The sequence below is a fragment of the Dryobates pubescens genome, chromosome 24 (assembly GCF_014839835.1).
Source record: "Dryobates pubescens isolate bDryPub1 chromosome 24, bDryPub1.pri, whole genome shotgun sequence".
NCBI lineage: Eukaryota > Metazoa > Chordata > Aves > Piciformes > Picidae > Dryobates > Dryobates pubescens.
The window spans coordinates 12,357,206-12,385,187 of NC_071635.1; the positions used below are offsets into that span (position 1 = coordinate 12,357,206).

The 27,982-nt window shown below is 41.8% G+C and overlaps 1 protein-coding gene across 1 annotated transcript in view; it reads left to right on the forward strand.

The window, feature by feature from the left end:
- NAA15 (N-alpha-acetyltransferase 15, NatA auxiliary subunit) overlaps positions 1 to 24,441 on the forward strand; it is a 40,991-nt gene extending 16,550 nt beyond the window's left edge. Inside the window, exons 5-20 of the mRNA XM_054172711.1 lie at positions 3,208 to 3,342; positions 3,511 to 3,664; positions 4,838 to 4,957; positions 5,634 to 5,729; positions 5,867 to 5,973; positions 6,361 to 6,433; positions 8,364 to 8,533; positions 9,164 to 9,316; positions 11,551 to 11,679; positions 14,418 to 14,631; positions 16,146 to 16,339; positions 18,634 to 18,742; positions 19,495 to 19,593; positions 20,324 to 20,467; positions 21,441 to 21,538; positions 24,229 to 24,441. Coding sequence (XP_054028686.1) covers positions 3,208 to 3,342; positions 3,511 to 3,664; positions 4,838 to 4,957; positions 5,634 to 5,729; positions 5,867 to 5,973; positions 6,361 to 6,433; positions 8,364 to 8,533; positions 9,164 to 9,316; positions 11,551 to 11,679; positions 14,418 to 14,631; positions 16,146 to 16,339; positions 18,634 to 18,742; positions 19,495 to 19,593; positions 20,324 to 20,467; positions 21,441 to 21,538; positions 24,229 to 24,429 — 2,196 coding nt within the window. The 3' untranslated portion in view covers positions 24,430 to 24,441. The remainder of the gene's footprint in view (positions 1 to 3,207; positions 3,343 to 3,510; positions 3,665 to 4,837; positions 4,958 to 5,633; positions 5,730 to 5,866; positions 5,974 to 6,360; positions 6,434 to 8,363; positions 8,534 to 9,163; positions 9,317 to 11,550; positions 11,680 to 14,417; positions 14,632 to 16,145; positions 16,340 to 18,633; positions 18,743 to 19,494; positions 19,594 to 20,323; positions 20,468 to 21,440; positions 21,539 to 24,228) is intronic.
- The last annotated feature ends 3,541 nt before the right edge of the window (positions 24,442 to 27,982 follow it).

Below are 27,982 nucleotides of genomic sequence, written 5' to 3' on the forward strand. Positions count from 1 at the left end.
AAGTACTGGGTGATCTATACTGCATTTGTTGTCAGCTTCTAGGGGACTGCAGCAAAGTGGCAATCTGACCAGTGACACAGGGTTAGAGCTAGAGTGTTAAAACTGTGTGCTGCTCAATACTTAATGAAAGTAAAAGCAGATGTGCTGCTGAGCAATTCCTGTGACGTGTACAGATTTAATGGCATATGAAATTACTCTTTTTCAGCTGAGTGCAGAATTGTTTGCTGCTTCTTCTCTCTCTTTCCCTCTTCTCTTTCCCTCTTCTCTTTCCCTCTTCTCTTTCCCTCTTCTCTTTCCCTCTTCTCTTTCCCTCTTCTCTTTCCCTCTTCTCTTTCCCTCTTCTCTTTCCCTCTTCTCTTTCCCTCTTCTCTTTCCCTCTTCTCTTTCCCTCTTCTCTTTCCCTCTTCTCTTTCCCTCTTCTCTTTCCCTCTTCTCTTTCCCTCTTCTCTTTCCCTCTTCTCTTTCCCTCTTCTCTTTCCCTCTTCTCTTTCCCTCTTCTCTTTCCCTCTTCTCTTTCCCTCTTCTCTTTCCCTCTTCTCTTTCCCTCTTCTCTTTCCCTCTTCTCTTTCCCTCTTCTCTTTCCCTCTTCTCTTTCCCTCTTCTCTTTCCCTCTTCTCTTTCCCTCTTCTCTTTCCCTCTTCTCTTTCCCTCTTCTCTTTCCCTCTTCTCTTTCCCTCTTCTCTTTCCCTCTTCTCTTTCCCTCTTCTCTTTCCCTCTTCTCTTTCCCTCTTCTCTTTCCCTCTTCTCTTTCCCTCTTCTCTTTCCCTCTTCTCTTTCCCTCTTCTCTTTCCCTCTTCTCTTTCCCTCTTCTCTTTCCCTCTTCTCTTTCCCTCTTCTCTTTCCCTCTTCTCTTTCCCTCTTCTCTTTCCCTCTTCTCTTTCCCTCTTCTCTTTCCCTCTTCTCTTTCCCTCTTCTCTTTCCCTCTTCTCTTTCCCTCTTCTCTTTCCCTCTTCTCTTTCCCTCTTCTCTTTCCCTCTTCTCTTTCCCTCTTCTCTTTCCCTCTTCTCTTTCTCTTTTTCCTGGCAGGATTCCTGCACGTAAAAGACAGTGCATTCAGAATATGATGTTTATTCAGGCAGAAGAGTTTCTGTTTCTTAGTAACTTTTTTGCATATATCCCTCTTTGTTCTATAGCATATTCCTCTTCCTTCCAATAGTTTTCTCATGGCAATTCAAAGCAAGCGGCATGCTGCATGAAGCATCCTCTTTTGCTTCCTAGCCAACCTGGGCATTAGTGACAGCTCCTTTGGGGTCACATATTTCCTTATGTTTCCTGTGAGCTGTAATATTCTGGATCCAAAACTCTTGATTTGATTTATTTTTTCCCCCCTCTTCATCTTTGATGTAATACTCAAAATGTTTAGGTCGCTGCCTTGTTTTCTTCTCTTTGTTTTGCAGTAAAGCTGAATGCAGTTTGGTAATTTAGACTGGACCCCTCTCCCTGCCTATTAGTGCAGCACCCAGTTATTTGCAGCTGTTATGAGGTGGTAGTGTCATGGCTGTGTAAAGAAGAACCTGAGTTTTCTATTGTCTTCTTTACAAATGCCTCTCCTCATGTAGTTACATTTCTTCCCTCTCTCTCTCTGTTTGAGTTGCAGGCTTTTGTCTAGTTTGCCAAAAGCTTTATTGCTTCAAAAGTAGCAGCTTGTGTTCAGTGTGCACATTGCAGAGATGTTTGTGCAGTTCAGGTTAAGCTGTAGCTGCTGCCTGTGTTCAATGGGTGGCTTACTAAGAGTCAGACAGAACAATGACTAGAGAAGATTTCGTTGTTTCTTACTGTGCCATTCAGGGAAGAATGACAATGGTCACCCTAAATATTTAATTCAAACATTAATTAATTTAAAAGAACAAAACAACAACCCTTAATTCCCCCTGAATTCTACTTTTTGTGTCTGGATTTCAGCTGATGCATACTGGTGTATTAAGGTACTCTTTGTCTCTGAGGGGGGGAAAAAAAAGCCTTTAAGATTTTTACCTGAGAGACATTGAATAATATTGATGTCAGGCTTTAATTTTTCCATATTTTCCTTGCACCTTCAAAGTTGTGGTTGCTAAAACACATTAGTTGGTCTCTTTATAGATTATTTCCTTTTCAAATTGGGGCAAGGTTAGTGTGCTGAGAGTAAGTGGTGTACTCAGAGCTGCTTAGAGCCATCAACTAACACAGGTCCTCAGCAAACTTACTCTTGAGTTAGGACATTTCTTAATCACTGTTTTTATTTCCATACTAGTTATTTAGAAACTCAACTCCTCTCTGGCTGAGATGAGAGAGCCACAACTTAGCAGAGGTGCCAAAACCAATTTGCAGATGTGTGTTCTCTTGGCCCCTGGATAAATGTGAATGCAAATCCATAACTGCTAAGCATACAAGCAACACGTGGATGTATAATGCATTAAGGGTTAGGAGTTAACACAGCAATTCATGACTAATGTGCTAGTTTCTAAAGAATGTGATTTTGCTCTAAAAGCCAGGAATGAGGTGGTGGGTTTGGGGTTTTTTTTTGCACTAACTTCCACCCTCTCCTACTTTAATGATTTGAGTGATCTTTATTCTTGTCAAACTGCTGTAGCTGGTTCTTTGTTACTCCTGACAACTTGCCTTTTTAGAAGGTAGTAACTTTTCCCCTTTATTTTAAACTACTTGGAATCTGTTACAAAACAAGGAATGACTTCCCTCAGATTAAACCAGCACAATACTGAGCACATCTGTTGCATCTTCCAGCTGTAATTACCTTCTTGCCAAAGAGCAGAGCTGCACTTGCATGACCTAGTTTGCCTCACAACCCTTGTAATATTTTAATGCCCATGTACTTCCAAGGGGAATTTGAAAACACCAGCGTATAGTAAATGTTCCTACAACTCAAATCCGGGTATCCTTGATTGCATTCTGTTCATAAGCAGCAGGACAGGAAAAGCACATGTGTCATACATTAACAAAGCTGGCCTGACTCATCAGTATTCAGTTGGACCTGATGTGTTATTTTCTGTGTGGGTTGGGGCTTTTTTATGTAGTCAAGACCATTGTAGTGTTTGAAAGTTTATCCTTTCTTTTGATTCCAATACCACCCCCCTCAACATTTGCATGTAGAAAACTGATTTTTAGTGGCATCCCTTAAATATTAGAATCCTGAAGATGAGGTATTGCCTAAAGGTCCCTTCAGAGCATCAGAATGGAGTCAGGAGAATGAGTAGCTACTTTTTCTTGCAGGAAACAAGATACCAGTTGCTTCAGCTGCGACCTGCACAGCGAGCATCATGGATTGGTTATGCTATTGCTTACCATCTGCTGGAAGACTATGAAATGGCAGCAAAAATTTTAGAGGAATTCAGGAAGACACAGCAGGTAAGAGCAGAGCATGAAACTCCAGTATGGATTGCAGCTTAAGCCAGAAATAAAACCCTGTTTCCTCTCATGATGTGAACACTTCATAAAGTTTCTTTAGACAAAGCACTTAAATCCCAATCGTGTTCTGAGGCTGACCTTTCTCATGTGTCTTGCTTTCCTCTGTAGACATCACCTGATAAAGTGGACTATGAGTACAGTGAGCTGCTGCTGTATCAAAACCAGGTCCTCAGGGAAGCAGGACTCTTTAAAGAAGCCTTGGAGCATCTTTGTACCTATGAAAAGCAGATCTGTGACAAACTGGCTGTTGAAGAAACTAAAGGTAATTACTTTTTGAAGATGCATTTGAATATGTAATATACAATGGGAATGCCTGCCAGCTTTTCCCATCCATTGGAACTTCATCTTTGATTTGGTTTTAGATTAATTTACTTTGTTCTGCTGTGGTGAAGGACTGCTTGTCTTGCAGCTGTTTGGTCACGGTGACATTCTTCTCCCAGGTTGATAAGACACCCATAGAATACAGACACAGTGTTCTGAAACTTAGGATCTGATGAGTGTTTCAGATGATCCTGAATTGATGTCCTGCAATTCTCTTTTGCCCAGGAATTTAGCTTTATGTTCCAGATTTTGTCATTCTCAAGGAGTGAGCTGTTGCTGTTTTCCTTGGCATTAGATACTGCATGTAGTCCTCAAGTTACCTTACCTGAGGGAAGAGAAATCTCTTGACAGACTTACATGTCAATTGCATGACATAGGGAAAGAGAGAGGTGATGCTGACTGGTGTTTTCCTCTTGAAATGGGCTGAGAAAATCTTACCTTAATGACCTTGTCTTACCTCTGCTGTGATCTTCTGTTGCTATTGGCAAATATTAGGCACAGCCTTGTAAAATACAATTGCCTGTTGAGAAATTGATTTCTCTTGCAACTCCAACATCAGTAAGGTGGTCTGCACAGCTGTTAGGTCTGGACTTCACTTTAAAACAGTTATCTCTTGTGATTAAAGCATCATTGAAATGAAACTTGTTTGGAAAACCTTGAATTTATTGGTCAGATCAATGACTTCCTTTAAAGCATGGAAGGTAGTTTTATGGAATACCAGACTGAAGAACCATTCTTTATTTGCAGCTCTGTGGTTTCAGTTTGGTTTTGAAGGTGCTGTATCCCTGAAATACCAATGCACTGCTTTTAATTGCCTTTTGTAGTAAAAACTGTGCTTAAGGTGATCAGTCACTTCAGTAAAGGAGGAGAAAAAACCACGTGCATCTTGCTTTTAACCTTGAATTTTCAAGTTTCAAGGGTTATTTGCCAAATTGTTGAATCTTACTGTAATTGCACCTCTTGTACAAGGCATTTGTGTTGCCACTGGGATCATTTTTTCCCTTAAGAATCTAGATGGAGTTGAGGAACATCTAATCTTCTACCCTAGAATGATTAATATTACACTGCTTCAGTGTCTTGTTTCCTTACTATAAAGTGCTTGGATTTCACACAGGAGAACTCCTGCTTCAGCTTGGCAGACTTGAAGAGGCAGTTGAGGTCTACAAAGGACTGCAAGAAAGAAATCCTGAAAACTGGGCTTACTACAAAGGCCTAGAAAGGGCACTTAAACCAGGTAACCAGTTGATAGGGTGCAAATAAGCTCTTTCTGTACATTTCAAATGTATGTATGTATGTATCAAAGACTTGTATTGCTTCAAATAATAAATCTCTTACTTAAACATGTCCCCATTTAAGTTTTGCCTTTCAGTCATTCTGTCTGCATACTGTCATAAGACTTTTGTTCCAGAAAGGGTGGAAGTATTTCTCATATTGTTATTGCCCTACCTTGTTTAAGGCAAAAGCAACAACAAAAAAAAAGCAGTACTCTTTGGGCAAGGTTGAAAGAAGAGAAATATTTCTTAGAAGACAGTTTAAATTTAGCATTTTACTGTTTGTTTTGTCTTGATCTTCTGTTGTAAGGTAATACAAGTTTGGGAAAAATAAACCTGGGACTCTCCTGAATGGCTTTCTATGAGTATCTTAGCACAGTGATAAGGCAGGAACTCTTAGAGATGAGATAAGCAGTTAATCTATCTCTGCTGGAAGAAGAATGTACAGATACTGAGTACCTGAAGTGTATGGCAGCTTTAGAAAGAGTAAAATGGAAGTTCCTGCCCTGTAGGAAGTATATATCCATTAGTTCTCTATCTTCTGATTCTTAACCAAAGAGAAGTCACTTCCCTGCCACCACCCCCACCCTTTCTTTCCAAAAAGGAAGGAAAAAGTAAAACTGTACAATTCTGTTCCAGCTAACATGATGGAGAGGTTAAAGATCTATGAAGAGGCCTGGACTAAATACCCAAGGGGACTAGTTCCAAGAAGATTGCCTTTAAACTTTTTGTCGGGTAAGTGCTTTTTTTCCTGAGCAGGTAGCGACCGCCAGTTTTGTTTCTTAGATACTAATGTTTTCACAGCATAAACACTCTGCAACTGATGAGTAATGTGTGGTAAAACAAAATCAACAGGTCTTTTTCCTCTCAAGGTGAAAAGTTTAAGGAATGTCTGGACAAGTTTCTAAGGATGAATTTCAGCAAAGGTTGCCCACCAGTTTTCAATACTTTGAGGTCACTATATAAAGACAAGGAGAAGGTAGGTTTCTATTCAACTTCTTGTCTTGTACCTAACCCTTCTGCCAGTAAAGAGATGAAGGAAGCTTTATTTTGTTGTATATGATGGCCTAGTATATCTAGAAGAAAATCAAGTACAAGCATACATAGCCTTGGGGCAGGTTGGCAAATGTAGAAAACTAAGATTTACTTCTTATGAGATGCATGAATGTTAATGGAGGGAGGTTAATGGGGGCTGTTAAAAAGGGAGGTGAGATCGAGTGCCTTCCCATATGTATTGTAATTCAGGACATTGCAGAATCCTCTCACCAAAAATAACTGGTTTGGGTAACACAGAGTAGTTTAAATTGAAATCAAATGCCATCTTGCCCACAGAATTTGATTTGTTTTTGTCATCTTGCATGTGTAGGTGGCAATCATAGAAGAGCTTGTGATAGGTTATGAAACCTCTCTACGAAGCTGCAGGTTATTTAACCCAAATGGTGAGTGCAAAGGGGGTCATACCTCATGGAAGCAGTGTCTAGTGTAAGCACTATGTGCCCATCCAGAGAGGGGGATTTTGTGGGAAGTGATGAAATTGTGATGTGTGGAGGGTTTCCTTTTCTATTTTTGTTCCTTTCTGTGTTTTTCCCCCTGAACCATAGCAATCCTTAGAATGGAGTTAAGCTGTCAAATATTAAGTCTGTATTCAAAATCTAGTCATTTATTCTTTTTTTTTTCCACCTGGATCCACAAATCTGATCATTTCTTTGCAGTTTGGAGGTCAAATACTCCATTTATAAGCCTTGATTTTATCATTGTCCAGGAAATTGAAATCTGAATGCTACATTAAATGCTTCATTACAGAATTGTCAAATGAAGAGGAATAGGTACTGATAAGACAGTCTTCAATGGAGCTTTTGCTGGGACTGGGGTTTGTGTTCTTGGGGGTTTTGTTTGAGACTTAGAAAAACCTGTTTTCCAGGTTTTGACTCACAACTGTTTTATTGTGAGGTATGGTTCTAAATGCATTCAAGCCAGGCTTCATTGTTTCCTCTCTGGTAGCTCTTTTTTTCAGTCACTTTGCCCAAGCATTCCATAACAAAATCTTCCAGAAAAGAACCTCTGCATAGAGTATCAGCAGTGGCTGGTCTTGAAATGTTGGATTTATTATAATGGTGTAATAATTAACATAGCATGAATCACAATGTATGTTAAAGGCATTTTTAAACTGAAGCTATTACCACTTAACTTCCCTGCTCTGCAGAAACACAAATGCAATACTTCATTATGACATTCTCAGCTCAGTTGCCTTGAATTTAATGCTATAGGCTACAGTATAGCCACTTCATAGCTGTTTCAATTTGTCCAGGCCTTTCAAGCATATTTGTACTTCTCTGATGTAAGGAAATTGCTTACCACTGTTTCAGCTGAAGTCAGTGTTTGCTTTGCTATGAAATTGCATTCACAAACAATCTTCTGCTACCTCTAAAATGAGTAAATGTATATAATTGCATGGTTAAGTTGTATCTTAAACTGAAGGAAACAGAATCTTTTTGGTAAGACTATGGAGTGCCCACACCCTTTTTTTTTTCTCCTTTCAAGGTGCTATGTTTCAGTCAAAATTGAGTGGTGAACTTAACTTTTAATGCTAATAAGTAGTAGTTCTGGATTTTAGACAGGGCTCTCTTAACTTTCAAAACTGACTTGTGCATAGGAATGTTCTCAAGGATAACTTCAGGCAAACAGTGATGATAAAGTTGTCAAAAGTGGAGGCAATCTTATTCAAGCTGGAGTTTGGAACAGACAACCTGTCTTACTTAAAAACATTCAGGTCTATGGGTTGAAAACATGTCCACACTGCAATCCTCTGTGTAGTTAGGGTGCAACACCTGTGTTTGGCAGGACATTTGCTATACCCTCCATCTAAACCAGTTTTAAATAAGAGCTCAGCCTTGCTCATCTGACTGCCCTGATTTAAGAGCCTAGTTGAAACAAAATGCAAAACTCTTCTGACCCACTGTCTCACAGGATGTCAGGGGTTGGAAGGGACCCAAAGAGATCATTGAGTCCCCCCCCCGCCATAGCAGGACCATACAATCTAGCTCAGGTCACAGAGGAACGCATCCAGACGGGTCTTGAGAAGTAGATTCCACAACCTCTCTGGGGAACCTGTTCCACTGCAATGTGACCCTTACAGTAAAGAAGTTCCCCCTTGTGTTTAGGTGGAACCTCCTGTGCTGCAGCTTACATCCATTGCTCCTTGTCCTCACTTCTCCTTTCTTTGAAAACCACAATCTAAGAAGGGAGAAGCATATACTCAGGTCTTGGCAAACCATTGGCTTACTTGGTCCAAGGGGGTTGGAAGCCCTCCCAAGCCTGGTGCTTTTAAAATACTGAACAAACTTACTCCCCCCATTTTGCTCCCTCCAGATGATGGTAAAGAAGAACCTCCAACCACTTTACTCTGGGTCCAGTATTATTTGGCTCAACATTATGATAAAATTGGACAGCCAGCCCTGGCTCTAGAATATATAAATGCTGCTATAGAAAGTACTCCCACTTTGATAGAACTCTTCCTTGTGAAGGCAAAAATCTATAAGGTAAGTGTGGCTTTTTGTTAGTGACCAAATGTTATTCATTTGTTAAGATCAAAGACTTTTACATGTGCTCATGCTTTCCTGTAATACCTTTTTGATGTGAACACTGAAGTGTTAAGCTGATGTTAAGCCAGAGACAGGGAGAATCCATGGAAAATTACTTAGTGAGTTTCTAGATAAGGCTATTGTTTGTCTTACTTGGGTCTTTTACTGCATGTGAACAAGCCCTTATGAAGGTTAAGTCAGTAGAGGACAAATGCACTGCAAAATGTGAATCCTTAGTTTTTGTGTTAAAAATCACAGGAATAAATTTAGTTGATCTTTTAAAGATCCTTCACCTGTTCTTACTCTTAACTGCTTACAAAACAATTTCTCAACTACACTGAGGAGTTGTATCAGAAGGGGATTGTCCTCTGAAAAACCTCTAGTGCCAAAACCCTGTCATTCCATAAAGAGGGAAAGTAATTTTGTTGCCTCTTTTTCTTTCCCCTTAAAGATCTGTTGCTTCCTTGAAGAAAGCTGTCTATAAAAGGAAAAAAAAGAAGTCTAAAAAACTTTAATTATTTCAGTGAGTAGCTAAAACATGCATTTCTTATAATTACTGCCTCTAACTTGACCTTCTGTCTCTTCAAGCATGCTGGAAATATTAAAGAAGCTGCAAGGTGGATGGATGAGGCTCAGGCTTTGGACACAGCAGACAGATTTATCAACTCCAAATGTGCAAAATACATGTTGAAAGCAAACTCCATTAAAGAAGCAGAAGAAATGTGTTCTAAATTTACAAGGGTTAGTTGCTTTTTAACTGCAGCTCTTTTGAATAATGTGGGCCCAATCTCTTGTGGAATAATTCTGTGTTAACTTCCCACTCACCTTTGATATAAGCTTTAAGTTCTGGTATTGGAGCAGCTGCGATTGCTCGCTTCACTAATGGTATTCAATATAAGGGTGTGGATTAGTCTTGGATAAGAAATATTTAAGTGAAAGCTCTAAATCTTGGATTTGATCACTTTTGCCAGGTAGGGGAAAAAAATAGACCATGCCAGCTTTGGGGATAACTTCTCAGAAGATTAGTGGTTTTTCAAAGTAGTCTTTGGGCTTACTGTTAAGTCTACAGGATCCTGTCAAAGCTGCTCACTTCTCTTATTTTTCTCTAGTGATTGTAAGCTAAAGAATTCTCTTGGGGAAAAAAAAAATACTGTGTGGCTGCTAGGTGAGAGGCTAAGATGTCTTCCTTTGTGGACAGACTTTCATCCCTAAGGCCATGTTGAACAGAAGTGAAGGAAACCTGCATGTTAAGAGCGGTTTGTGGGTTTGTCGTCTGGTTTATTTTTTTTCTGGCTGCTTACCCATGACCAATTAGTCTACAGAAGAAGCTTGCACTATGCAAACTGAATTTCATGCATTGGTTTTTGTCCCTGCAGTGACCAGCTGTGATGGTCTCAGGCACTAGGTTGTTTTTATTGACTTCTGTTGCTGTTATTCTTTTCGTAACTGAAAGTTAACACAGCTCAGTGGAGGCTTTCCAGGGTATCTGGGGAATAATAGGTTTGGAATACAGGCAGCATCATTTATGAGTTGACAGTGAGAGGCAGGCAGCAAGCTCTTGGGACCTACCTGCAGAAGTGCAGCCTTTTTCCTATATTGTCCCATTTTTCTCTTCTCTCTTGAAGAGCAGGAGAAACCCTGAGGTAAGGTGGGTTGAATGGGGTGGAGGACAAGTGTTCATAAGGGGAGGGCTGTGGGCTGTGCAGGCAAACACCAAGGAAGGGGAAGTTCTGTTTTATATAAGCTCAGTAGCTTTATGTGGAGTTTTGGATGCAAAACTTGTATGAATTTAGGTTAATTGACCTCTCTCTAAGCTTTAAGCATAGAGAGAGGTCAAAAAAAGCAAGCATGCTAGTTACCCAGAACTGAACTTTAAAAGTACAATTTGATGATGCTGCTCTATGTGTAATCTTTTTTTCCATCTTCTTTTGATCTTCTGTGTGGCACTCAAATAGCAGCTTCTTAATTAAAAAACAATTATTAAAGAAGACCTGAAGTAAGCATAGTGCCAGTCAACTAGAAATGTTTCTGCTGTATAGCTGCCTAAATCAGACTAGTTTGAAAACTACCTTTCTCTCCCATTTTGGGGGGGAATTCTTTTTACCTTTCCATTTCAATATTATCTGTCATTTCCCTAGCTTTGGCTCTTTGGCTGATTCCTGAATAGCCTGGTTTTGGTGAGAGCAGAGTAAAGTCAAAATGGCAGCATCCACCCCACGTGGCTGATTTTACCATTAAGCTTGAATGGCATGTGATAAGTTCTACAGATCTGTGCAAGCTCTATATAAATACCATATCTGAAAGACAACTGACCTGTTATTTTTTAATTGGGTGTCAAGGCTACCAGCATTCCTTTTGCTTTGCCACTGCTTTTTAGTACTGATCACATTAAAAATAACCTGTTTCTAGTGTCAGCCACTAGTTCAGCTGAAATCAGCAGGTCTCTGGAAGGCACAGAAAAGAAGAAGAAAAAGACTCCTGCAGTTGCCATTGTCATGCCACATGCTACAACTTTTCTGTCTATTTTTCTTCATGCAGGGCACACCACATTATAAAAGCACTGAATGAATGTCTCTTGTGTCCTAAAGATGAGCAGTGGTCACAGTTAAAATGTCACTGCCTGGCTATTAATTATTTATTTCTGACTCATCATGGAAGTGCAACATAGAAGAATGGTTTTATTCTTACTCTTATTTTATTACTCTGATTTTTTAAAAATCATTATTATTACTCTCTTTTTATCACTATTATTACCCTTGATGAACAAACCAAATCAATCTTCACTGCAGCATTTCTGACTTTCAGGACTCCAGTTTTGAAACTGAGCCTTCTTTTGATGGCCACCTGATCTGTGCTATCAAAAGATAGAAAAAGATAAAAGATTAAAAAAAAACCCAAAAGGGCAGTTAACAAATGGAATGGGCTCCGTTAATTATCTTTCTTTTTTAATTTAAATGAGCTGATTTTACTTTCAGGAAGGAACCTCGGCAGTAGAGAACTTGAATGAAATGCAGTGCATGTGGTTCCAGACAGAATGTGCTCAAGCTTACAAAGCAATGAACAAATTTGGAGAAGCACTTAAGAAATGCCATGAAATTGAGAGAGTAAGTATCTAGTTAAACTCCCTAGGTTGGAGAACATTAGCTTCAGTTTATTGTGCTGACACCTTTCCTGTCTGAGCAGTAAGAATACAATTCTTGTTGCTTTAGGAGAGATATCGTTGGTGTTGGTTATTGGGGATCTGATAAAAATGCATTTCCTTTTGAAAATGCCACTAGAAAATAATTTGAAGGTACAGTGAAGATCAGAAGGCTCTGAGAAATAATGCTTTTTTTTTGCCAGACTACATAGAATCATAGGAGTGGAAGGGACCTCAAGGATCATCTAGTCCCAAGCTCCCTGCTATGGGCAGGGACACCTCACACTACATCAGGTTGCTCAGATCCACATCCAGTCTGGCCTTAAAAAAGATGGAAATAGCTGTATGTGTACCTTGGGTCCAAAGTATGTGTACCTTGGGTCCAAAACCGAAATGGCTGAGCTGACAAGTGCAGCATGGAAGTAAGGCAAAGATGTCAGTTTGGTGGTTGCTAATCCTCTGTATTTTAGAAGGAGAGAATGAATGCAAAAAGCTATAAAAAATACTAAATACATTTTCCCTTTAAAGAAAAATATGTTAAGCTACAGTTGAAAAGAGGGTATGAGAAGTAGAAAGGCTTCTTAATTACAAATTTCATCAAAAATGGGGAGAGGATACTTGCACGTTAAATGCAGATTCATAGTGAAGCAAACAAGTAATTTGAATGCACAACTACTGAAAAATAAGCATGTCTTGGGATTTATTTATGGGTTTTATTTAAGCAGATTAGGGTCCAGGAAAAAGGCCAGACAGCTGATGTGCAAATAGGTTTGCCAGGACCATATTCTGTTCACATCAGTCCTTTAAATAAATGGGTGTAAAGTCCTTTTTAATAGATTGTGTGTAAGAAGCTACTAGTCTTGTACATTGTCTTGTGTACCACTTGAGGTCAGCTGACTTGGGCCACCCTAAAACACATTACTAAGGAATTAAGTCACTATGTTTAACTTATTTATTGAATTAATTGAGTGAAGGTGTAGTAAAGATCAGAAGAAAGACAGGCAAATAAGTTGTATTCTGAGACCATCAACAAAGCTTTTGTAAGAGAAAGCAGTGCCTCTTAAATATGCTAGAGATGCCAGTTACACTTAAGGCAGTTGAGTTGATAAAAGGTGCTCCTGATTTCAGAAACGTTTCTGGTGTCATCCTTCACACCATAAAGGATCTAAACTGTCTCAGAAAATGAATGGAGTTTGATCTGTTGAATTTAATAGCTGGTTCATGGCTGGGAAGACAGAGTAGGAGCAAATAGCAGCTTTTGCAAGAAAAGCAGTTTATCACAGTTACTGCTAAGGCATCTCTCTAGAATCCCCATTGTTTGATATATCATAAGTGATCACAGAAAGGGTGCCTGGACTACACTTGACTGTCCAATACTAAATGATGAAAGGGTGTGTGGAAAGCAATGTCCAACAGGGTAGCTGGTGGAGGAGGAATTCTTTACCTGTGCAAAGTAATAAAAAGTCTTACATGTAAGGAAAGTAGAATAGAATAGAATTAACCAGGTTGGAAAAGACCTTTGAGATCATTGAGTCCAACCTGTCATCCAAAACTATCTAATCAACTAAACCATGGCACCAAGCACCCCATCCAGTCTCTTCCTAAATACCTCCAGTGAGGGTGACTCCACCACCTCCCTGGGCAGCACATTCCAATGGCCAATCACTCCTTCCTAACATCCAGCCTAAACCTCCCCTGGAACAGCTTGAGACTGTGTCCTCTTATTCTGGTGCTGGTTGCCTGGGAGAAGAGACCAACCTCCACCTGGCTACAACCTCCCTTCAGGTAGTTGTAGAGGGCAATAAGGCCTCCCCTGAGCCTCCTCTCCTCCAGGCTAAGCAACCCCAGCTCCCTCAGCCTCTCCTCATAGGGCTTGTGCTCCAAACCCCTCACCAGCTTTGTTGCCCTTAGTCTCAGGAAAGAAATCTTGGAATCACAGTAGACAGTGCTGCAAAAACTTCTGTAGAGCAGCAGTCAGAAGGACAGTGTTGGGAATTCAGTGACTTGAGATGTAGTACTTCTGTTCCATAAATCTCTTGTACTGTTCACAGCTGAGTACCACACATTAACCTGCTAGTAAAATACATGCCATGGAGTAACTCTGACATGAAGAGGCTGCAATTAGCTTGTCCTGCCTACTATTCATCAGCAGCTTTGACAAGCAACAGCTGAGTTCAGGATAAAATAATATGAGATCATAACTACTGGAGAAGCTGAGCAGGGGAAGACTTTTTGCCGCTTCTCAAACGAACAAGGGGACAGCAGGTGACAGCGAGGAAAGCAGATCTTGAACAACAGGAAGTGGATTTTTCAGTGTGGAATTTCATGGAAGTGAAGTGTGAATATTTAATGGAAATGAAAAATAAGGCTTTGACTGGGAAAAAAAATGAAAAATAGAGGAGTCCCCAGAAATGCTGTTTAAATACAATGAGTGTCCCTTAAGCTGCAAATGGTTAGGGGATAGTTATTGTTAGGAGATAGAAATAAGTGTGTGTTGCTTCCGACCTAAGGTCCCTTCTGTTCTTCTTACTGACTTTGTTTTTGGAGGGTTTTGAGAACTTGCAATTCTGAAAGTCAGGGTGCATTTGTCGGAGAGCAGGCTTTTGCTGCAGCGTTCCTGTGGAGAGCGCGTGTGTGGAAGTCAAGGCTGAGACCTGTGCTTGGTTGGTGCTGGCTGACTAACGTGCTGTCGTGTCATGTTAGCATTTTGTAGAGATCACGGACGACCAGTTTGACTTCCACACTTACTGTATGAGGAAGATTACCCTTAGGTCTTATGTGGACTTGTTAAAACTAGAAGATGTCCTTCGACAACATCCGTTCTACTTCAAAGCGGCACGCATCGCCATAGAGATCTACTTGAAGCTCCACGACAACCCCTTGACAGATGAAAATAAAGAGCACGAGGCTGATACAGGTATCCAACCCTCAGCATTTCATTGCATGTGCAGTGTCACTTATTAGAGGGTGTTTTCTGAAGATCCAGCATTCTTTGTAGTTGTTAAAGGTAGTAGCTATAAATTTGTGAGAGCTCTGTCACAACCCAGAGTCGGCAAATTGTGACTTTGCCTGCATGTGGAAGTAGAATGGGATTGGACTGGGGGGATAGAATGGGATTGGACTGGGGGGATAGAATGGGATTGGACTGGAATTGGAATGGGATAGAATTAACCAGGTTGGAAAAGACCCTTGAGATCATCAATTCCAACCTATCACCCAACACTATCTACCGAGACAGGTTGGACTTGATGATCCTTGGGGTCTCTTTCAACCTTAGTTATACTGTGATACTGTGATAATCAACTAAACCATGGCACCAAGTGCCCCATCCAGTCTCTTCCTAAACACCTCCAGTGATGGTGACTCCACCACCTCCCTGGGCAGCCCATTCCAATGGCCAATCACTCTTTCTCTGAAGAACTTCTTCCTAACATCCAGCCTAAGATGTTCTGTTGAAAGTTAAACTAAGATTATGGTGATTATAAACCAGTTACGGGTTTTGTAGCTACTGTTGTAATCCTGAAGTAAAAACATGTTTGTGTTATGAAGTGGCTGAGAAAAGATGGAATTCTCCTGGTGGTGGGTTCATGAAGTAACAGATTGAAGCAGATGTGTTTGGTGGTAGCTCTAAGCATTTTATCAGTATACAAAAATGTGACTAGGCAGCAACTTAAATGTTATTATCTCTTCCCTGATACAAAAATGTTTACCTCAGTCAGTCTCTTTTTCCTCTCTGATTGGAGAGCAACTTAAGTGGTTTAAGCTTGAGGTACCTCAAATGGTATGAATAGAGACTATTGAATACTTCAAGAAGAATTGGCTAGGTTTTAGTATTTCTCATCTCAGTTCCTTTGTGGCTTCAGGTTCATATTAAGACAAGTAGAGGTGTAACAGAGTTTCTTGTAACCACTTTCTGATGTGTTTTAATTCTCCATACTTTAATTGGAAGGAGGAGAGGATCTGAGCATGAAGGAAATGTAAGATGTCTGTAGGGCACTGAAAGCAAAGCTGGAAGTGTCTGTGCCAAAGTCTGACTGTTTCACCTTATTTTTGTTAGACTATTTAATTGCTACATTAACATAACTCATCTTGTGTAATGCCTAAGGAATAAATCAACGTGTCTTGATGTGCACTTCTCCACCTGCCACGGGGTCTGTGGAGCTGTGCAGTAATTACTTTGTCCTGCCTTCAGCATGTTGCATGCTGTTGTGCCAATTCCTTTTGCTCTGATTGCACAAAGGAGTTTATGAATTATGAAGAGCAGCACACGCTGTGAGGCAACTTGCTGTCGGTAAATAAGCTTTCAGAAGCATAATGGCAGCATTGCTAGTTAGTAGATAAGGTTTAAAGAAGATGACAGTGTTTGGCAGCTGATTGAGGTTTAGGCTTAGACATCAACGTTGTCTGGTTTTGCCCTTTGTGTCTGCGCAGCAAATATGTCTGACAAGGAGCTAAAGAAGCTACGAAACAAGCAGAGAAGAGCGCAGAAGAAAGCGCAGCTGGAGGAGGAGAAGAAGAATGCTGAGAAAGAGAAGCAGCAGAGGAACCAGAAAAAGAAGAAAGATGATGATGATGAAGAAATTGGAGGACCGAAAGAAGAACTTATCCCTGAGAAACTGGCAAAGGTGCTTACTAACACAGAGTCACAGGCATGTCTAGGGAAGTCAGAGAGCACACACACAGTTTGAAAGCTGTTCAGATGACTTCTTGATTTAAAACTAAGGCTTTCCTAGAAGTAGTTTGTTGGACATACTGGCTGATGCACTGAAATTCCACCTTCTCTGGCTAGTTCTGAAAGGCAGTGATTGAAATCACAGGCATTTGCTCCTGGTGGAATTACCCTCATATGTCTGTTGCACTAACTTGTTGATTATGCCCTGTTTCTAGTTGATCAGATGGCACTCTTTCTGTTCTGTGTGTAAGGTGATCATCTTTAACTCTGTATGTCCCTTCACAGATTTACTTATTGATTGATTGATTGATTAAGCATAGACAGCCTGTGAAAGTGGAACACTGAATGCTTTAATAGTGTTTTCCTGTATTTGTTTTGAATGGGGGAACAACAGAGGATAAAGAAGCTGTTTGGAAATAGTAGTAGACTACACTGAGGTGGATCTTTGGGATCTGGATTAAGAGCTGTGAAGATACAGCAAGGGGAGGTGATCCAGAAGGCTTGTGCTGGAAGTTGTACTGTAAGCAGGAAAACACTTGGAAAATGTGGGGAAAGATAATGAAAAAATAGGGGAAAACCTCATTTATAGTAATAGTATTTCCAAGTGCTGATAGATCTGGTATCATAGTATCAGTCAGGGTTGGAAGGGACCACAAGGATCCCCTGCCATGGGCAGGGACATGGTATTTTCACATTGCACATACAGTGACTGTTACTGGCTCCTGCATGGATGATATTTGAAAGCTGAGACAGTGAACTTCACTCCAACCAGGGAGCAAGTGGCTTAAACTTGACTGGTTTTCCTGAAACACTTACCCCTAGACTTCTCTGGGTAGGTAGCTTTGCCATTAAAGGCATCCCTGTGAAGTCTGTTCTGTTATAGGCTGGGAACAGTTGAAGTGCACAGCTGTGACTGATGTTTGCAAACTTCTCAAATCATTTTTTTAATGAAAACTGCTGTGGCACATGGTTAGCAGGAAGTCCTTAAGGTGGCCATCATTGTCTTCAGCTCAGTTATTTGCACTGAAGTGCAACCTCAACATCACTTAAGTGGTGCTGACAGATAGCAGTTAACGTTTTATGTTTGATGCCTGATGAGCAGCTTATGTTCAGAAAAACATAAAAATGAAGGGCAACAGATGGTCTTGTTTGACTTAGCCCTAACCTCTTCATGCAAGAAATCCATCTATAAAGGGTCCTTGCACAGAATTAAGTGTGTGTCAAAGCTGTGCATTTACTGGATTCCACTGGCTAAGACCAGGAGGCCTTGATCAATACCTAGTTACTTCAGGCTGCTGTTAGCATCTCAGCAGGGAATGTCACCATGAGCTGTCAGCTTTCAGGAACCTGTCTGAAGCTCACATAAACAGACTGTCATGAGCATCAAGTACTCTTATGCCACCATCTCAGGTCCATGTGGGAGTCATTCCGCCATTACACTGCAGGTGTATGATAGAGTCATAGAACTGTAGAATTAACCAGGTTGGAAAAGACCTCAGAGATCATCAAGTCCAACCTACTACCTAATACCTAACACCTCATGGCAACTAAATCATGGCCTCAAGTGCCACATCCAAGCCTTTTCTGAACATTTCCAAGGACAGTGACTCCACCACCTCCCTGGGCAGCACATTCCAATGGCCAATTGCTCTTTCTGGGAAGAACTTTCTCCTCACCTCCAGCCTAAACTTCCCCTGGCACAGCTTGAGACTGTGTCCTCTTGTTCTGGTGCTGGTTGCCTGGGAGAAGAGACCAACCCCTTCCTGGCTACAACCTCCCTTCAGGTAGTTGTAGAGAGCAATAAAGTCTCCCCTGAGCCTCCTCTTCTCCAGGCTAAACAATCCCAGCTCCCTCAGCCTCTCCTCATAGGGCTGTGCTGAACACCTCTCCCCAGCCTTGTTGCCCTCTGGACATGTTCAAGTGTCTCTATGACCTTTTTAAAGTGAGGAGCCCAGAACTGGACACAGGACTCGAGGTGTGGCCTAACCAGTGCAAAGGCTTGTACCTCTGCAGGAAAATGTCATTTGTAACTACCACAGAGCATTTTTTGGGATGTGACAGCCTGTTTAACACTGTCTATTGAATGAAAGATGCAGCATTTGTAACAGAAGAGGTTCTAAGAATCTTATGCATTGCCTTACAGGAGAGTAACTCTGATATGTCTCAGAAACAGCCAATTCTGTTCTTGTCGAGGTATGAGGTTTAAGCTTTATGACTTAGTTGTGTGTCACTTCCTCGAACCTGTAGGTTGAAGCACCTTTGGAAGAAGCCATTAAATTTTTAACACCCCTGAAGAATTTAGTGAAGAACAAAATAGAGACACATCTTTTTGCCTTCGAGATTTACTTCCGAAAAGGTAGGTGAGAAAATGAGTGCAAGCAAGCCACTTGTGACTCGGAGAGGTGCATGGTAGGAGGAGTCAGTCCCTCCTTAGACACAGCTTTTCATTGGGCCAGCACCCCAGCTGTGAGCAGTCTGTGAAAATCCAAAGCTTGGAGCAGTTTTACTTGTTGTGTTCAAATCACTAAGCAGTGAGTCATAGAGTGGTCTGGGTTGGAAGGGACCTCCAAAGGTCATCTAATCCAACCCCCTCTGCAGTAAGCAGGGGCATGCTCCACTAGATCATGTTGAGTCTGACCTTGGATATCTCCAGGGATGGGGCCATAACCACCTCCCTGGGCAACCTGTTCCAGTGTTCCACCAACTGCAGTGAGACTTGAGTTAATCCTCCCAGCTTGTATTTGCCCTAATTGTGTGTCTGGATCTATAGTCTGCAGAAGTACATGCTGTAAGGAAGAGATGTACAGCTGCTAATGAGTACTGGTCCTTTGGAACACTTCTGAATTCTTGTTTCAGTTCAGTACACTAAGGATGAAATAATTAATGAATTAATCATTAAGTTGTTAGTATGTTCAAATTGACTTTCTGGTTTGACAGGCTTACTTCACTGATTAAATAAACATGGTAGAAAAAGTGACTGTTAACAGTATACTCAGCTTTAATTTCCCCTGACCCTTCCAATTTCAAACACTATGCACTCCTGCAACATGATGCTCTTGAATTCCAGCCCACAGGGTATTGAACATTTGCCAACACTTTCTTTTGCAGAGAAGTTCCTTCTGATGCTTCAGTCTGTGAAGAGAGCCTTTGCCATTGATTCTAGTCATCCTTGGCTTCACGAGTGCATGATTCATCTCTTCAGCAGTGGTATGTGTGTTTGATGTGACTTCATCCATACGTGCTTCCAGATGATAGCTAACCCACAGAGCAGTCACTGATTTTTAGTTTATAGGCTCTTGGCACAATTAATGCCAAATATTTAATACATGCACTGGAAAGCTTTTAAAGCAACTGATTCATGCTAAAATTAGCCTGTTGTGGCTGCAGCTGGATTCGGTACTTACTCCAACAAGTGGTAGTCTTTTGAGGCACCCCACAAAGATTGAGTGAAGCAGTGGGAACTGCAGAGTGAGCAGTCTGGCTGTTTTGCTGACCACTTGTGTCAGTGTGTGAGGAGAAGGCTTAGAATTCTGTCCTTTTTGTTAGAGGGTTGGAAGGGTTCTTTGCCTTCCCTTGCCCCAGATGATGCCCCAGATTAGATAAATTTAAGAACAGACTTACATGACCTCAGTCTTTGAGCCTAATAAATTTTAATCAGTAAGGAGAGTGTATTGGAGTAACAAGGCCTTGGCTTTTGCTGTGCATCAGAAACCAGTCCCAGTTAAGCTTTTTTTCCAACCAGATCCAGTTAGTTACCTTTTGAATTCCATGCATCTTCTTTTGAGGGCTTGTGTGCTGTTGGGTTTCTTTCCAATCAAATTAATAATGTCAATGTGACAGGTATTGGAATAAATGCATAAAGCAGCTGCTAGTGTGATTGCCTGTGCTCACCTCAATTAACTGCTTCTTTTGTTGTTTTTTCTTCCCAATTTAATAGTATCTGAAAGTAAGGATCTGCCTGATGCAGTTAGAACAGTGTTAAACCAAGAAATGAATAGGCTTTTTGGAGCAACTAATCCAAAGAACTTCAATGAAGCTTTCCTTAAAAAGAACTATGACTCATTACCACATAGGTTATCAGGTATTTTACCTTGCTCCTTTTTCTGCCCTGCTTCTGTACTCTCTGTGCTCACCTAACAATGGCACCACTGATGTAAAAATCACTCTTTCAGCCAGGAATGCTTTTCTTTTTTGGGGGCTTGTGGTTCTGTGACAATGTGTCTTGTGGTTTTCTTCATAGTTTTTTTCTGTATGCTGCTAAAATAGCACTTTTTGGACCTCTCTGCCCTGCTGTTTTATTCCTGATGCACGCTGAATGGATCATGAGAGTGTCACTGTAGGTAGTGCCTCTGTGAAATAGTTGGTATGAGTATGGGAAGTAGCATTTCCAAGTTGCAAAGTCTTTTTGATGTGTGTATTTGAAGAGGCTGGCAGCCAAGAGAAATGTGCTGAGTGTGCAACAAGCCAGGCAGCACCCAGAGCTACTGGTGTGCCTGGCAAGAGGAGCTTAGATGGTGCTGGTTTCCCCTCTTACAAGGGGCTGGCTGTTGTGGCTCAGTCTGGGCTCAAACCTGGCTACAAAAAGCAGTGGGTTTGCTCCTGCATCTTTCCTGGCATACAGTCCCTTCAGCTGCACCTGTGCCCTGGGATTTGGGACTCTGTGCTGGTTGTGTTTGTCCCCATATTGTAACAAGAGCTCTGTGTGCACATCTCCTCTGTGCTCTGGTTTCTGTGTGAAGATGTCAGCAGTGGTGCTGGAGGGAGGTGCGATGTGTTGCAGCAGGTCTGATTTATCTTCACTGGCTGGGATTCCACATTACCAAATGCTCTTACCCTGCAGTACAGGAAATGTTTATTTGTTTTAATGCTTTGCCTAGCATTGCCTAGCAGACTTAGAGCTGCCCTCCTGCTTGCTTGCTCAGGTGTCAGGCTTCAATGCTTGAAGTGGTTCCATTTTGAAGTGCTACTGCAGAGTTCAGTGTCCCCTTTGTGTTTGTATATAAGACACTTGTGGTCATGCACTGAGTGGTGAAACTTATTTTTCCTTCCTTTAGCTGCCAAAATGATGTACTATTTAGATCCTTCCAGTCAGAAAAGGGCAGTGGAGCTGGCAATGACCCTGGATGAATCCCTCATTAACAGAAATCTTCAGGTAACAGTGATGTATCAATTATTGACAACTTCTGGTATATCTGTGCTAGCTTTATGCTAATTATGGAGGTGAGAGGAGGCTGAAACCTAGCTAGCAGCAATGGGAAAGTTTATTGAACACAAGAACTGATGTGCTAAAGCTGCCCAGTGAGAGGAGATTGTAGTCTGTGCAAGATGGAACTGTTACACAGGCAACAAACTCTGTGAAGGCTTTTTATACTCATTCCTCTGCAAGCTGTGTGAATTATCTTAGCTGTAATAAAAGATACACATGCACATTTTGGCCTTGGTATGTAGATAAGTAAAATGCTTATCAAATTTTGGAGCTCTGCTCCATTCTGGTGGTCATGGAATAATCTCTCTGTGCCTTTACCACCATATGGCTTTCCCTGATGCCCCACCTTCATCTGGGAAGACTCTCAGTTCTGGAGAAAGATTAAAATGTAATCAAAAAATGGCTTGGGTGTTCTGGAGGTGTTGCCTTAGTAGGACTACAGGAAGGATTCACTGCCTCAGCAGCATTTAAAGATAGAATAGAATAGAATAGAATAGAATAGAATAGAATAGAATAGAATAGAATAGAATAGAATAGAATAGAATAGAATTAACCAGGTTGGAAGAGACCTTTGAGATCATCAAGTCCAACCTATCACCCAACACCATCTAATCAACTAAACCACGGCACCAAGCGCCACATCCAGTCTCTTCCTAAACACCTCCAGTGATGGTGACTCCACCACCTCCCCGGGCAGCCCATTCCAGTGGCCAATCTCTCTTTCTATGAAGACCTTCTTCCTGATATCCAGCCTAAACCTCCCCTGGCACAGCTTGAGACTGTGTCCTCTTGTTCTGGTGCTGCTTGCCTGGGAGAAGAGAGCAGCCCCCACCTGGCTACAACCTCCCTTCAGGGAGTTATAGAGAGCAATAAGGTCTCCTCTGAGCCTCCTCTTCTCCAGGCTAAGCAACCCCAGCTCCCTCAGCCACTTCTCATAGGGCTTGAGGTCCAAACCCCTCCCCAGCTTTGTTGCCCCCTTCTCTGGACACCTTCCAGCAAGATGCAGCTGAAAAAGTTTGGTTGAAGAATTCTTGGCGCCATCGTAAAGAGTTCTTCTGAGCTGCTGGATGGCAAACTGAAAGTGCCCTAAAAGAAAAAGGAGACTCTGAAGGAGTCAAGGCCTTCATTGGAAGGCATTCTTGTGTGCAAAGAGATCAAATTGATTCCATTTTATTTTACTAAAAACCAGCTGTCTCAGGGCATATTGCAGGCATAAAGCTGGATACATTTGACCTTCTGCAGACGCCACTGTCGCAAAGAGTAAATGTGAGGGAGAGGGCTCGGTGGGGAGAACTTCATAACCCCATAGCAGGAGGACAGAGCAGTTAATCTCGGTACACAGAGCAAATAAAAGCTACAGCAAATGTCAGAGGAGTGGAAAAAGGCTGGCTTGCTATGCTAATGCTAGCATGGATGGATGTTAAATGCTGCTGGGCTTTAGTGAGGCTCAGCGAGTTGGTTTCTCGTGTTTGGAATGCAAGTCTCAAAAAAATAAACACCCCAGGAAATCTCTTGTAACCAAAATGGATGTGAAACTGCAGGTTTATCTGAAAGGTGTGATAATAGCGGGCTGGTGTGGTTAGATTCATTCGTTACAGACATGCTTCACTAAGTCTCATATCCCTAAATGCAAAACTCTTTTCCTACTCAGGATTTTGTTCCCTACCAGCAATGGTTTCCCATCTAATTAATGGTTATTCAGCTGATGCTAGTCTTAGGTTTTAATTCTACTCCACGAATCTTCCAGTTCTGTCTGAAAGGGCTTCCACAAGTGTCATTGTTGGGAAATGACAGTGTCTATTCTAGAGTCCTTGTTTTTGTTTGAGCACACTCCCATACAAGTGTCTGCTATTCATTGCTGAAATGTTAGGGTATCCCATAGACAGAGGGGGCGAAAACAGAACATTTAGTTGCAAGTAAGCCTGGTTCTTGGCTGCCAGCTAGCAAGAATCAAGTCTTTTAAGGAAAGTGAGGAATGGGTGTTCTCATTTTCACCAAAGGTTTCTAGCTGCTTTTTAAATCCCTTTTAAAACTGCCTTATTTTGAATCAGACTACACTGATGGTTCAGGCAGACTACGGCTTCGGCAGGGGGGTTGGACCCAAGGATCTCTTGAGGTTCCCTCAAACCTCTAATATACTGTGATGCTGTAATGGTCCAGGTTGGAAGGGACCTCCAAAGGTCATTCATCTCCTCTGCAGTGAGCAGGGGCATCCTCCACTAGATCAGGTTGCACAGAGCCCTGTCAGAGCCTCACCTTGAATATCTCCAGGGGTGGGTTCTCTGCTACCTCCCTGGGCAACCTGTTGCAGTGTTCCCCCACCCTCATGGTAAAGAACTTGTTCCTAACATCCAGTCTAAATCTGTTCTGCTCTAGTTTGATGTTGAGAGTTTAAGAAATGTCATTTGATACTGATAGAAACCTGAAAACAATGTGTGGTAGTTTGAGGCTATGCCCTTTAAAATGTCATTTGCTTCCAACTGAGGCAAAGTTAATGTTGGGCTGGGGGGAGGGGGAATTTCAACCCACCACACAATGCTTGGAGCTTTTCTTTGTAGTATTTTGTTTCTGGCTTGTGAGTGTTGAGATGAATGTTTAAGAAGCCATAACACTTCTTTATTTTTCTCTTCAATTAGACTTGTATGGAGGTATTAGAAGCTTTATGTGATGGTAGCCTTGGAGACTGTAAAGAAGCATCTGAAACGTACAGAGCAAATTGTCATAAGCTTTTCCCTTACGCTTTGGCTTTCATGCCCCCTGGATATGAAGAGGATATGAAGATCACAGTTAATGGAGATAGCTCTGCAGAACCTGAAGAACTGGCCAATGAAATATGAACAACTTTCTTAAAGGGGGAGGGGTGGGGGAGGGGTGGGGTGTGTGGGGAGGGGAAAACAACCAACAGTGACATTGGACCATATCTGGTGTATAATATTTTTGTCACGCACCTGCTGAATCGTTCTAACTCACACGGAGAACAGAAGGACAGGGGAAAAAAAAAACCAAAACCCCAACAAAACAAAATGTTGCCTTCAAACAGTTTTACTTTTGTGGTTTTGGGTTGTTTTTTGTTTTGGTTTTTTTTTTTTATATATATATATATCCTGCTGACAAAAGTTAAATATATATTAAGCAAAAGAATGCTATCTTAACATATTACTGGATAGAGGTTGTTTGGTTTCCTTAACAAAATTCAAAGCTGCTAAAATTGAAGGGGAAAAAAAAAAAAGAAGGAAGGAAAGAAAGAAAGAAAGAAAGAAAAAGACAACAAACCCCCCTAGCCCCCCCAACCCTTCTCCTCTTACCCATGGTTTTTAAACTAATTTATATGAAAACCCGAAGGCTTTGGAGCAGGTGTGTGGCAGAAATATTACTTCAAATTTTGCGGCGCGAGATTAACTGTTCTCTCAGGCAGCGAAAGAGAGAAACAAAACCGACACAAAAAGAAAGGAGGAAAAAAAAAACAAAACAAAACAGTTTTAGCACTGGATTCTTTCACTGAGCACAAAGAGTTGATGGGGCTTTAGCATCTGACTGATAGCTGTTTGGGGTTTGTGGTTATGGTTTTTTTTTTTTTCCCGTTGTTTCTTTTCGAGGCGGGGATGATTCTGTCCATAGGAAGTACGCGAACGTGAATGGGGAATCGTACAGAGGAGGCAAAAAAAAAACCAACCCAAGACACACACACACACACACAACCCACCTCCCCCCCCCAACCTCCTCCCTGCAGCGTGGGTGTTGTGTTTGTGGATGCTGGGACATCAGGATATCAAGCAGAATTAAGAAAACATAGTGTGTTCAATAAGCTTGTTGCGTCTCTGAGATTCACTGTACACGATCAGTTCGGTGTTCTTGCACCACAGTTTTTAACTGAAGGAACCAGTTCAAACTCTTCCTCTTTCTCTCTCTCTCTCTGTTTGGATTAAACTCGGGGGGGGGGGGGGGGTGGGGGGGGGGTGGGGGGAGGAGGGTGGGGCGGGGAGGTCGGGGCCGGGGCGAATCATTGCCGTTCTTGAGATGAACTTATCAGCAGAGGTCAGCCAAACCTTTTTAAAACTGTAATGCAAGAACCAAATAAAATTATGCACTGTGATGTGGCACCAACTAATTAGAAAGACAGCATGGCATTTGTTTGGTGGTTGTTTATTTTCTTTTGTTGTTGTTGTTCAAGTGGAGTGCAAACAAACTGAGAACATACTATGGCTCGGAAAGTCGCAAAGAGGAGAACTCCTGGCTACCCTATTATTTGGTTTTGGTTTTGACTGATCAAGAGACTAAGTAGTTTCAAACCTCAGCAGGCCTTGTTCACGTTATGCAGATATTAAATAAAAATAAAAAAACAAAAAACCATAAAAATAAAAACTAAAAAAAAAAAAAAAGTGCTGCAGTTTAGATACCTCTGGAACTTTTCCACAGTGTCACAGGTTTGTAATACTTGAAGCCCTACGTTTCTAAGGATATATTTCTTGCTCAGTTGTTTCAGGCAAGCCCGAGACTTTGTAACTTTTAAGGGGCCCAAGATTATTATGATGAGTTTGGTTTTTTTTGGTTTTTCTTTTTCTTTTTCCTTTTTCTTTTTCCTTTTTTTTTTTTTTTTACTTTTTTTTCCCTTTTTTTTCCTTTTTTTTTTTCTTTCTTTTTTTCTTTTTTTTTTTTTTTTTTCAATAACAGACCAGCTTCTTATTCCTGCAGTTACAGATGTAATTTCCTTTGTCAAAACGTAAGGTACCAAATATGATGCAATAAAAAAAAACAAAACGTTTTGAAAAACAACCGTGTGAATCTTGAAAGCGATCTCTGTTGCGCTCCTGAACGCCAAAGCCGGGTCCCCCTCAGAGCGCGGCTCGGGGCTGCGCCGGCCAGTTCCGCCGATCGTGCCGCTGGCTGCTGATGGGTGGTCGTTGAGCATAAAGTGCCAGTGCATTGTATTGTGGTGGGTTGAGAGGAAAGGCTCTGCTTTCCCTCCCCCACCGAGAAAGAAACCGCGGCGGAGAAATGAGTGTATTTTACAAGGAAACAGACTGTATGTAACACAACAAATACAGGGGTTTTACAATCTATACAGGAATATACAGCAAATAAACACAGTCAGAAACCAGACCCCCAACAGAGGGGGGCTTCCCCCTGTGCCCCCTTCACCCCCCTACCTCCCTTCTCCCCCAAAGAAGTAGAAGAAGAGAAAAAAGGGGAGTTGATACAGCAGAGGCCCAAGCACAGGGAGTCAGTTAGTTTCTTATCTCTTGGCAAGAAGCCCAGAAGCAGATCCAGCCGAAAGGGACAGCGAAGAAAGGAAGACTGAGAGAAAGCCCTGGCTGCGCCGGGCCCAACCTCACCTCCCACCTTACTTGGCCAATGAAATTCGTTTAGAATACCAAAATATTTTATAAACATTTAGCCAGTGTGCCCCTTTCTTAAAGGCACAGCCTCAAACGGTCAAATGCTGCATTGACAACGGAGATGGGAATCAATACAGCTGACCAATGTGATCGAGTATCGGTCCTTTGTTGTTCCGGTATGGCAGGCCGATGGGGTGAGTATAGCACAGTAAAGTAAAGCATGGAAGAAGAAGGGATAGGAAAGGCAGAAGTGCGTAGCAAGGGAACTTCTGCAACTTGTATAGACCCGGAGTGCCTTGTTGGCATGGACTCATTGGTTCCCTATGAGTGACCACACATCAACAGAGCCCAAGCTGAAGTCAAAAGATATTCAGACATCTGAAATCACAGTATCACAGTATAACTAAGGTTGGAAGAGACCCCAAGGATCATCAAGTCCAACCTGTCTTGACAGACCTCACGACTAGACCATGGCACCAAATGCCACGTCCAATCTCCCCTTGAACATCTCCAGGGACGGCGACTCCACCACCTCCCTGGGCAGCCCATTCCAATGACGAATGACTCGCTCAGTGAAGAACTTTTTCCTCACTTCGAGTCTAAACCTCCCCTGGCACAGCTTGAGACTGTGTCCCCTTGTTCTGGTGCCAGTTGCCTGGGAGAAGAGACCAACCCCTTCCTGTCTACAACCACCTTTCAGGTAGTTGTAGAGGGCAATGAGGTCACCCCTGAGCCTTCTCTTCTCCAGGCTACACAATCCCAGCTCCCTCAGCCTCTCCTCATAGGGCTTGTAAATGTCTTATTTGGCTCCAATAACTGAAGGTAGTGCTGGATTTCACTCAGCTCTCTCTGAAAAACAGCAATGCAGTTTCACAGTATCACCAAGGTTGGAAGAGACCTTGAGGATCATAGAGTCCAACCTATCACCACAGACCTCATGACTAGACCACAGCACCAAGTGCCACATCCAAACTATTATAGATTATTGGTCCAACTACTGATAACACGCGAGGTTTGTTGATGCAGGTGCATGTCCTGTTGTCCCAAGATAACT